Source organism: Heloderma suspectum, chromosome 2, assembly GCF_057233095.1.
Source record: "Heloderma suspectum isolate Gila_16-S chromosome 2, 16-S_ref, whole genome shotgun sequence".
NCBI classification, from domain to species: Eukaryota; Metazoa; Chordata; class Lepidosauria; order Squamata; family Helodermatidae; genus Heloderma; species Heloderma suspectum.
Window position 1 is genome coordinate 153,264,128 of NC_139459.1, and position 12,056 is coordinate 153,276,183.

The 12,056-nt window shown below is 45.9% G+C and overlaps 1 protein-coding gene across 6 annotated transcripts in view; it reads left to right on the forward strand.

The window, feature by feature from the left end:
* The first annotated feature begins 207 nt into the window (after nucleotides 1–207).
* The window catches only part of MAN1A2 (mannosidase alpha class 1A member 2), a 79,283-nt gene continuing 67,434 nt past the window's right edge, over nucleotides 208–12,056 (forward strand). For all 6 annotated transcript variants that reach the window (XM_084835264.1, XM_084835269.1, XM_084835265.1 and 3 more), the window contains exon 1: nucleotides 208–1,153. In XM_084835264.1, the coding sequence (XP_084691390.1) occupies nucleotides 843–1,153 (311 nt within the window). In that variant the 5' untranslated portion in view covers nucleotides 208–842. The remainder of the gene's footprint in view (nucleotides 1,154–12,056) is intronic.

Genomic DNA, 12,056 nt, shown 5'->3' on the forward strand with positions numbered 1-12,056 from the left:
ACGCTGGTATACAACCACAGCTAGACCAAATCCCGGCATTTCTCCCTCGGTTTCTATGGGAGCGCTCACTTCCGCCTCGAGGGAGGAAAAAAAAGAGAGAGCGCATTGCTGTCGCAGCAGGAACCGGCTCCGCGGATTAGTCTGCTGTTAGAAGTCTATGAGCGACAGAGCGAGAGGCGCATCCCTTTCCGTTTTCCGAGTGTGCGCAGGCGCAGAGGGGGCTTGCCTCGCTCGCTCAGGGTTCCGGGGTCGGTTGTCGCCTGGCCCGGTGTTTATCGCAGGGGAGGCGGCGGCCGAGGAGGCAGCCGCCACGGCCCGGCGGGGGAAAGGAGGCGCCTGTCCCCGGTGGAGCAAGGCGGCGAATCCGGCCCCGCCGCTCCGCCGGTGCCGCCTGCCATCGGCGCTGCCGGCCGGCGGAGGGGCCCGCTCGGCGCCTGCCCTGCCGCGCTGAGGGGCAAGACGCCGGCCCGGTCCCCGGCCCAGGAATGCGGCAGGGGTGAGTGAGCCCCTGCCGCCTCCCCCCGCCCGCGGCGAGGCGAGGCGAAGCGTCCGCTCCGGCCCGGCCCCGCCGATCCCCTCCCCGGCCAGGTGCCTCCCGGCGGAGGCTTCGCCGCCCCGGCTGCCCGCCTGCCCCCCGGATGAGCGCAGCCGGCTGGGATCCATCGCGGGCGGGCGGGATTGGGGGTGCCCCGCCCGGGCGGGAGCCGCTCTGATGACGGCCTCCCTACGTGGAGCGAGGCGGCCCTCGTGAAGACACGTCAGTAGCCGTAACGGCTCCCTGGCTTGATCCGCAAGAGTCCCTCGGCGGCTGCTGCTGCTGCTTCCCGCCGCTCCCGCGCGCGATGACCACCCCGGCTCTGCTGCCTCTTTCTGGGCGCCGGATCCCGCCTCGCAACGTGGGCCCGTCCTCGTCCTTCCCTCACCACAGGGCTACCTTGCGGCTCTCCGAGAAATTCATCCTGCTGCTGATTCTCAGTGCCTTCATCACGCTGTGTTTCGGGGCTTTCTTCTTCCTGCCGGACTCGTCGAAACACAAACGCTTCGACCTGGGCTTGGAGGATGTCTTGATTCCTCACGTGGACACGGGCGAAGGGGGCAAAAACGTGGGCGGCTACTTGATCCATGGGCAAGGCCGAGACCAACACAGGCACAGGTAAGTCTGCCCCATAAAAACTCCGCACGGAGTATCTTTCGGTCTCAGCAAAGAGAAAGAGGCGGTGTAATGCCTCGCTGAAGCATTACTAGGTCTCAGTTTGGGGCCACAGTCCCCAGCAACAGTTGATTTGCTTAGAGATGTGAATAGTTCCTGATCAAATACTTGATGCGTTGATATATATTGCTTATCTTTCCCTTCCCTTCCCCTGCCAGCAGTGACTCCTCTCATTGAAGGTAAGTCACACGTTTGGACTTCTGAAAACCAAGCGCGTGCCAGTCCAGCGCCATTCTGTGCTGTAATACAAGGCATGCCCAAAGAAAAGGCAAATGCCTTTTTTCCTGGGATATGGCTTTCAGTGGTTGGGAATTAGAAGGTGCTGGTCTGCTGCCTGCCTGTATTGGACATGTAGGCCTGGTGGGAATTGTATGGGCTAAAACTTTGCTATGTCTGGATTGTGCCAGAGAATATGTTGATAGCCCCTAAGTAACCTGGAAAAAGAATATTTCAGCGTCCTCAGGGCAGAGACTTGTACCATGTACCTTGGTGGCACAGTATAAACATAATGCCCCGTCATATGCATTTGAATACAGCTATAAGTAGACTTGGTGTGTGATTTATGGAACTGGAAAGTTTTGTTGATTAAAAGTTTCTTTTCACTGCACAATGTGTATGGAACAGGAAAAAAGAGAGGCAGGACCAAAAGGACAACCCCCCAACTTCCCACTGCAGCAACATGAGAGTCTTCTTCAGGGGCAAGGATATTTTACATTATTAGGTAAAACTTATTGGGTGTACCACAGCAAACTTTCTTCCGCTGAGCTTTACTTCCCCTTTCTTGGTTTATTTTTAAGGTGTATGGAATGCTGGAAGGAAAGGTACACAATGAAATAATTTTACTACAGAAGAATAAAGATAAGTCGCTAGCAAGCATAATTGGAAAAATTGCTGATGGGGTCTTCATTTAATTTAAATTTTATCCCACTCTTTGATGCAGCTTATAGCAAAAATAAAAACCAAATTCATCATCATTACAATGGCAACTTATCATGATGTACCTAACTTAGGGAGCAGTCCTATGGCCACTAGATACTGGCTAGGGGGCCATAGGATTTTTTGTTTTCTGGGAAGTGAGGTTGGATCCAGCGTCCCAAATGCAGTTCCCAGAAACTGTGCTCTTTGCTCCTGCCCCCTCGTAGCCAGCGTGGTTCTTTCCATGCTAGCTATTTTTCCACATGGAGATGGGAGAAAGCAGTGGTCCTGGGGAACAGGAGGAGACCACAGAAGCCACTTTACAAGGCTTCTTATGTGGCACACAGCCTTCCCATTCCTGCTCCTGAGTCCCTGGCTAGACACACGAAATCATGCATCCAGCCGAAAATGCAGGGTGGCCGGAGCATGGAGGAGAGGATCCCCTCTGTGCTCCAGCCACCCTGAATAGGATAGTTGCCCGCCTCGAAGATCTCTTCATAGGATTGCACCCTTAAAGACTAAAAGGACACAATCCTGTGCATGTTTAGACAGAAAGTCCTACAACTCCAACCATTCCCAGGCTTGTATGGCTGGCTGGGGAATGCTGGGAGTTGTAGGACTTTTTTCTGTCTAAACATGCATAGGTTTGCACTGTAAAATAGCACATGTGAAATAGCAAAACCCATAGTTTACTCTTAGAGTTGAATCCAGTTGGTGTCCTTCTGTTGACAGAAGGCTATCTGATCTAGTGGAGGCTTCCAATAGCTGAATGGGGAGGAAAGTGATTTTCAGCAATTCCCCTTCCTCCCGTGCCCCTCCAAACATGTTATGGACGGGGGGGACCCTTTGAAATAGCATGGGAGGTGGCATGTGGGGCTTCAGAGGGGAGAGAGAACTGAATGTATAGACAGACCTTTTTGAAACATGGTAACATTTTCTGTGTAGAAGAGAGTGAAAACGGTATCTGCTCCCTTATGTCCATAAAATTATCTGTTGTACCTTCCATCCTGTGCTTTCCCTGAGTGCATTTAATTGAACAAAGAAAAACAACATTGGACCCTTTGGACATAGCACATCTCCCCTGAATAGCATGCATGAGCCTTCTGCCTGTGTGCTCTGCCTTCATGCTCTTTGTATTTATTTAAAATTATTTTTAAGCTTCCTTAAGGGTAAAACCCTTTCAAGGTGGCGTACAAGATAACCCCCCCACAAAACAAATACAGTAAAATTCAGTCACTATATATTCATTAAAAGTTCAATAAAAAGAAAGGTTACTTATTAAAAACAACAACACCAATATAAGCAGAAGTTGCCTAAAACCAGCAGCTCAAGAACTTACAGAAAGGCTGGTGAAAACAGGTGGGTCTTTGGAACTTTCCTGAAGACCTGCAATGAAGGGGCATGATGAATCCCTGATGGAACCTGATTCCATAGGTGTGGGGCTACCACAGAGAAGGCCTTCTCCCTTGTAGTCACCAGCCTAACCACCATTGGCAGCAGGCAAGTGAGAAGGGCCTCTGGCTGATGGGTTTGGAGCGCAGGCAGCTGGATGGGAAAAAGTTGTCCTTCTATAACTTGGGCCCACACCATTTGAGGCTCTAAAGATTAAAACCAGCACTTTAAATTGGGCTTAGAAATGCACTGGCAGCTGGTGCAGTATCAGCGTCATGTGAGCTAATTGTCCAGATTCAACCAATATCCAGGTGGTCATATTCTGCACCAGCTGAAGTTTTCATAATGTCTTTAAAGGCAGCCCCATGTACAGTGCTTTAGTCCTGCCTGGATGTCATCAGAGCATGTATAACTGAGGCAAGATCCTCCCTCTTCCGATAATTAGCATACTGGCATAAGCTGGTAAAAAGTACTCTTGGCCAGCATTGTTACCTGAATTTCCACAGTTAGTGCTAAGTGCAGGAGCAGTCCCAAACTCTGCATTTGGTCCTTTGGGGGAGTGCAACCTCATCTAAGACAAGAGTGGCATCTAAATTGGCATGGATATGAGTGGCTTTATCTGAAAAATGTTCAGCAAATTGATAACAGTGGGTGTTTGAGGGCTCAAGTTGTTTTTTTCCAGGGCCTACTCCAAAAAGTCCCATCACCACCCAAAAGAGATCTGCTGGGCGACATTGAGCAGATGCAATAGTGACAGAGAAATGCAACCTGTTGATCACCATCACTATCATAAAATAAGATTTAAGATGGGTCTTTCAGTCATACTGGTTCCAAGTCTTTTGCCATTTGTACTCCAGTTGCCAGCCCTGTTGTTTCATTGCCCTCAGCTCCCCAGAATACCAGGGTGCTGAGGTAACTCTGCCACTGGGTTGAGGACATTCAGGAGTGATCATATCGAGAGTCTGGGTCATCGCCTTGTTCCAACTGGGGAGCAAGGCCTTGGCAGTATTGCTGGCTAAGCTTGCAGGAAAATTGCTATGAGACCTCAAAAAACCATCTGGATTCATCTGTCTTCTGGGGTGGACCATCAAATTTGTTGGTTACAGGCAGCTTGAAGGATAAAACTGATCAGGTATCTGTCTATGCCAACAGTCATTAACTGTTCCGCTATGCACAGATCATTGTCCCTTAATCCAGTACAGAAAACCATATCTAAAGTATGTCCTGCCACATGTGTTGGGCTAGATATTAACTGAGATAGGCCCATCCATGATTGACATGGAGGCCATGAAATTCTGAGCCACCCCATCAAGGCAGCTTCATTAAAGTCCACCAAGACCACCAACCTTCACATCCTCAACACCAGGCAGATCACTTTCATCAGCTCAGGCAGGAAGACAGGCAGCTGGGTCATTTGTACACCTACGGAATATCAGTCCTGTCTTGAGATCCTAATGTTCAGGGCTGGCTGATGAGGGAGATGGATTCCCTATAGACCAGACCCAAACAGCGTAAACCCTGGTGGACACATTTGGGAGAGTTGACCCCACCCCTTCATCGAACTAGGTCTCAGTGATACAAGCCAGGTTGGCATGCTGTTCCAGAATTAAGTTTGAAATAAGGCACCCTTTCCCATTATTTGATTTACTGATGAATACCATCAGTAGCACCCTCACACTTGAGGGGACTGCAGGCAAGCCCCCAATGTTACTGAGGCTGGGAGGCAAGCCAGAAGAGGAAACGGGACATATATGTCTCAGTTGCCTTCCCTGGCAGCATTGCCTTCCACCGCCAAAACACCCTCTGCCACGCACTATGCTTCTAGATCTGATTTGCATGACACGACAGCCCACCGCGGCTTAATTTACCCACGGGGGCTCTTGTGTTGTGCCAGGTGCCAAGCTTGCTGTGGCTTGTCATGTCATGCAAACCTGGGCAGTCAGGGTTGTTTGAGGGTTAAACAACTCTCAAATAACCTGTGGCTTGTTTTAGGATTATTTGAAAGTTGCTACCAGGGTTTGCACAACATGGCAAGCATGTGGGAAGCTAAAAATGGTGACTGCATGGAACCCAGCATGTCACAACCACTCCCATGGGTAAATTAAGTCATGGTGGGCTGTCATGATGTGTGGACAGGCCCATGGTGGCCCCATGTTCCTCACCTCCAGAACACATAGCAGGCCTCAGTCACCTCCAAGTCTGTCAGCCATGGAAAGACTCTCAGCTACTTGCTTGTGGCTGAGAACCACAAATCAAGAGTCCTTGTGATCTTGCCAGAGGTTTACACCTGCAGTAATCCACAAGGCTTGAGTAAGTTATCTGTCAGGGGAAGAACCAGCAGAACAAACACACTATAAAGCACCAGGTGAAAACACTCTCCCCCAGTCTGCAGCCCTTTCCCCCTCCTCCTTCTCATGTCATGATTAACTCAGGAAGTTTTCAATCAACCACAGTTTCCTGTTGTGTGCAAAATGGGAAACTGTGGTAGCCAGGCAGGGGTCTACAAATTATGGATAGGCTTGGTAGCTAAGTATTAGTTTCTACTACTTTTTCAAGAAGGAGACATGTGGTACCTTAAAGATCAAACTTCTTCGTGGTGTGACTGAGTTTTCATATGTTAGACCAATCTACTTCTCAGATGCATTTTTTTTTCAAGCTGGATCAGTGAAACACTCTGCCCGTGGGGTCTAAAAAAGCCAGAGTTCATAAGAAAACCAGATTTTTGGCATCATTTAGGCCCTTTGGAATGTTCATTTGTTTCCTTCTTTAACAGCCTGCATGACAAATGATCTGATAACAATCATACTATCACAACCAGATACCACTTTGCTCTTAATGCCAATGAGAAAACCCAAATTTGGCAAGATAAAGCCAAACGTATTTACATGAATTGTCAAGTTTATTAATGTTTCCATGAGCTGAAAAAGTTTTTTTCTTTTAAAACTGAGTAATTTTCTCTATTCAAAATGTGAGGTGGATGGGAGAAATCTGCTGTATTCCAACTATAAAATACTGCCTAATTTCCAGCTGTTCCCAGCTGCCTACTTTGATTCTAAGACTGCATCCCGATGTATACTTACCTAGGTGTAAGCATCACTGAACTCAGTGGTGCTTACTTCTGAGTAAACATGCATATTAAACATTTGTTTAATGAAGACTCTTCAGCTAGTTCGAATACGATCTCTTGCTTTTTAATTAGAAATGTAAGCAATCTTACAGAAAGTTTTACCTTTTAAACAGCTACTCTAAAGTAGTAGTGATTTCCCCTGGGCAAGTGGATTTGTTGAAGCCTGTTACCAGGTTTGAAACCATGGTTTGAAGTCAGTTTCAAATCCTGGTTTGTTCTGAAAATGGTAATCAGACTTTCCCAGTTCAGCCATAACAGGAAGCTGTTGTTAATTAACCCAGGAAGCCTTTAGTCATGGCATGTGGAGATGGGAATGGGAAAGGGGCAGTGCAAGGTCAGAGTACTTGGACACAAGACTTGTGTATATTTCAGCAGCCAAGATAAGTTCCATCAAAATTGGGCCATTAGGAACCCTTGCAATTAGCAATTGTTATTGAGGAGTATGTACTCCTATATTGTTCTCACGAGCTAGCATTGACAAATGAACAAAGAGGAGCATGGACCTGCACTCTTATTTAAAAAGAAGTGCATACTTCATCTGTATCTTGGTTTGCGTTCTGTGAATGAAAGCAGAATTAAAGTCTTCCGCCTGCAAAACCTTTAGCACTCCACCTTATTAAAAACTCTGAGACCTAGTGGTTCAGATTAATCCAGCATAAAATTACATTTACTAGTATAAACAGCAGTATATTGTATACTAATTGATAGATACTTCCACAGGAAGTTTTATAAAAAGGATAGTTGTGAGGAACTGAAGCTGTAGCCTGACTTGAACCAGATCAATGGAGTGAGGGAGAACACTTCAGAATTTTTTTTAAAAAAATATTTATTCAATTTATAACCTCCCTATATATGAGTACTCTAGGTGGCGTACAAAGTTAGAAACAATTTAACAAACAATCCAACAATAAAAACAACACAGCTTAAAAACAGTATTCTTCCCTTTACTCTTTTTCCAGCCAGTCTCTCAGGTCAGCCATTTGATTTGAACAAGTAGGGACTACTTTAGCCACTGCTGTGACTTTTAGGAACACAGACAGAGGGAGCAATCCTATGGCTGCTAGACAGCAGCTAGACGGCCATAGGATATCTGGTTTTCCGGGAACCAACCTGGGAGCATACGCTCCGAGGTCGGTTTCCAGAGAACCGACCTCCCCCCACTTCCGCGCTGCCTCGGGGGCATCGCGGAACAGCCCCATCCTCTGCGCTCACAAGCAGCCTCCTCCCCCGCTCAGCCTTCCTGTGGCTAGACAGCCGCAGTTGGTTGTCTAGCCGAAAATGCAGGGCAGGAGAAGCACGGAGGGAATGATCCCCTCCATGCTTCTCCTGCCCTGCATTGGATAAGCCATCACTTCCGAGTTGGGAGGCGACCGCCTGTCTGAATAGGATTGTGCCTTACTTGCCTTGCTACATCATACCTTCTAGTAGTGGAGTCTGGCAGTAGCAACAGTTTGAAACAGAAAGTGCAGTGGCTACAGTATTGTGATTCGCCGGCTGAAGTGTGCCATTGGTTTCCCAATCTCCTCATAATGGGTACTAGGGATAGCAGTACACAAGGCACTAAACTAACAGCACTGAGTTTAATGTCGTTAGGTGTTGCTACTCATTTGTTGTAAATAAGCTGTCTAACTGCTAAGCTGCTGTTGAGATGACTTATTTGTCATTCTTGAACCTCAAAGAAATGACAGGACCCTAAATGATTTTGTCTTTTGTTTTATACTTAAAATAGCCAGTAGTAAAAGTTTAGGACATCAGGTAATGGTATTTTCTTCAGAACGTTTTGTGACCTTTTTAACAGTGTTGAGTAGTTTAAAGCTTGTGGGATAAGCGGAAGCTGAGGTCCATCATGTCAAGTTTCTGATGAATTTTAAATCCCTTTTAAATCAGCTTTATCAGGGGAATCTAACATTCTTACAAGTAAGCCCCATTGAACATAGTGGGACTTACTTTTGCTTAAACATGCATAGGATTGTGCAGTTCTCTGAACTGTCAGTGTCAATTTTGCAATCACAGATGTGGGTCTTCTTTATTTTGTCATTGACATTGCCTACACTATTTGTGCCAAAAACATGGTGGGTAGAGAGTGTTTGGGGTAGGAATGTGAAATCTGCAAATTGCTAGTGATATTGAATACAGAGTTCATTATTGCTACACCTTTGTAAATTAAATGAAAAGTTTTCATTCATACAACTATATGTATTTCCACTCTTACCAGATGTCTTTGAATATTTTAGAGAGAGGCCCACTTGTTTCCTGCTTTGTTGTAGCACCCAAACCTTACAGGCTCCATGTTCCTCTGCACAGTTCAATATCTTCCCTCTTGCCCTTTCCCCCTCACATTCCCAGCTAGCCTTCTGCATGGTGTTTACCTCCTTTGTATTACTGACACTCTTAGGCTTGGCATTTCCCTCCATAACAAGTAGTTTAGGGCAGAACACTAGCAACACTAACACACTAGGACCTTGTAAGCCGCATTGGGTTCCCTGCAAGAGGAAAAAATGCAGGATATAAATGTATTATTACTATTGTTGTTATTAAGTTCAAGATCAACCTTGAAGTATCCCACAGTGACTGCTGGGGGCGGGGGTGAGGTGGATTTGCATAATTATCCTCGCTGGTGCAGCTTGCCATGTTGTGCGAACTCACAAGGTTGCCTTGTTGCCATGGTTAAGAAGCTACCCCAGAAGCCTAAAACAGTCCATGGGTTTGCACGATCACCCCTCTGTCATTGTATGAATAGACCCAGTGAAGTGGGGTTTCTAGCAAATTTCGAATTGGAATATTTTCCAGTACAAATTAGGTTAATTTGCATAGGGTCATTTTCATCGGAAAATGTTCTCATATCCTAGAGGAGGAGATGTTTTTGCCTACAACTCCCACCATTCCTCATCGTTGGCTATGCTGGCTAAAGCTGATGGGAGCCATAGGCCAAAATGTCTGTAGGACCACAATTTGCCATGTCTGCCCTAGAGACTTCTAATGTAGCATGTATATTTTACTTCTGTTTAGTAAATAAAGCTTTAAAAAGTATCCCAAGTTAATTTTTGTCCCAATACACTACAAGTATTTGACCTGAAATATTTGAGAGGAAAAATTAAAAGCACACATAATGTGAATTAGGGCACAATCCTATGGGTTGCGCCCTGATGACTGTAAGCCCCCGAACACGGAGTCTTATGAACATCCTATGCAGGGCAGTAGAAGCGGCAGAGACGATCTTCACTTCCTTGTCCTTCTGCCCTGCATTTTTCGTTAGATGGGCTTTTATGCCCATCTAGTGAAGGTGTTTTGGAGGCGGAAGGAAGAATGCTGGCAGAGGCTCAGGATAGTTCATATCCTGGCCTCTTGAGTCTCCTCCCTGCCACCCACCAAAACACCCCCTTTTCCCCCCCTTCAAGGTCGAATTCCCATCCTCGGAAGCTAGCTAGCATGGTTCTTTCCATGCTGGCTGCGAGGGGAAGAAGGAGGGGGATCAGATCTCCGATTCTCCCTTCCAAGGTCAGAGCACTGTCTCTGACCTCAGATCAGGGAATCCAAACTATCCTATGGCCTCTCAGATGCTATGTACAGGCAATAGGATTCCTCCCTTAAATATTATATTACGCAGATTTTTTTGTTGGAATACTTGTAACAATTTAAATAGAATAGCATGCACTTCCTTTACATTGTCTAATTTAAGGAAAACAAAAACAAAAGTACTGAAATCTGTTGGTTTACCAACCCAAAGAACTGTGCAAGATATACTGACAACCACTCATCTATTTCAACAGAATTCAACTCATTTCCACTACGGTTGCTGGACCACCTTCACTTTTGTCGTCACTACTTATTAGTTGCATTTCACTCTGGGACATATATGTATTTCAATGACAATGACATTCTCTCTCTCTCTCTCTCTCTCTCTCTCACTCACACACACACACACACACTCTCTCTCTCTCTCTCGCTGGGGATAATCACCTGGAAAACATTAATTACAGTTTTGAAACTGCCACGCTTGCCTAATATTGTATTTGCAACTGGCATGCTTTCATTTTTACTAATGAACTTATGAAATGGAAAATTTTCTGCAGAAAAATAAAGCTCTAGAAAATTCTCTGCCCCGCATCACTAGTCTCCCAGTCTTTCTCGCTTACTGTCCTGTCCCTTCTTATTAGTAATGTAGACATTGGGCTTGAGTTGCTCCCCTGGTATGCAGAAATGGATTGTGGCATTCTCCACAAACCAGGCGTCGTTGATAGCCAGCCAGAACTTGTAGTTAGCACTGAATGTAACCCTCTCCAACTTGGGAAGCAGTGGGGCCTTGTCTCTGAAATCAGGCTGTGCTTTGGAGGCATTCAGAGTCTCCAGTTCTAGGCTTGGGAGAATGGTGTGGGCTCATCCTTGATCTTGCACTTAGCTTCAGAGGAACTTGGAAGCAGCAAGGGTGCTCCTGAGTGTCTTCCAAGGCCAGTGTGAACTCAGAGCTGAGGCCTCGGCCCACCCTTATTTTGCGTTGGGGCAGGCATTTGCTAGAATGAAATACAGACTTGCTTCTTGTGAGCACACTTGCGGACTTCTGTTGCAGACTTAGAACAAGTTGTTATGGTCAGTAAAGTTGGGGGCAGTTATGGCTGAAACTATGGGCATCTGCAGGGGGGTAGTTGCTCCCCCATATAAGCCATAATCCCCACATTCCCAGCTTGCTAGTAAAAAGCAAGTCTGTGTAGAAACTGAGATATGAGGAAAAATATGAAGCCATTGTTCTACCTCTTCATTTTGTAAGACACTAGCCTGTTCCCATCTTTCAGTGTTTTTAGTCAATGAATGAAGTTACAGCAATAATAGCAACATACTCACTGTGTGGAGAAGGGATTTCCTAGGTCATTTAGAACCATTTTGGGTCTTCCCTGGTAGGAAGTGATTGCTGCCTCATAAAAAACAATTCAGAAATCCAGAATTTTAGTGTAGTTGTGACAGAACAGTGGCATGTCTACCCTAAACAGAAAAATGGAGTAGCAATGACAGGAGTTCATGATACTTCTAACTCAGGTGTTTTTTTTAATGTTTTTCTGAGTTTGTAAACAGGTATTTATTTAATTAATTAGTTACCCTGCCAGTGCATTCAGATAACCCATCATTATATCTATTTTGCAGGAAGTGGGCTGTGGTTGAGAGACTGTGGGTTATAGTAGCCCTGAAGAGTAGCCTAGTATTATACCCATTTTGATGGGATGGGGGAATCAGGTATATGCAACCCTGCAGTGTAGTCCAGTGGATGTATTGGTTTGGGGGTTTTTTTTAAAGGGAAATGTGGGGGTTGGGGTATGAAGTTCATTGTAGTACCAGCTGAGCTGGCATAAGATATTTATGTATGTATGTATGTATTTATTTATTATGTTTCTATAGCCCAGTAGCCGAAGATATTTTCCT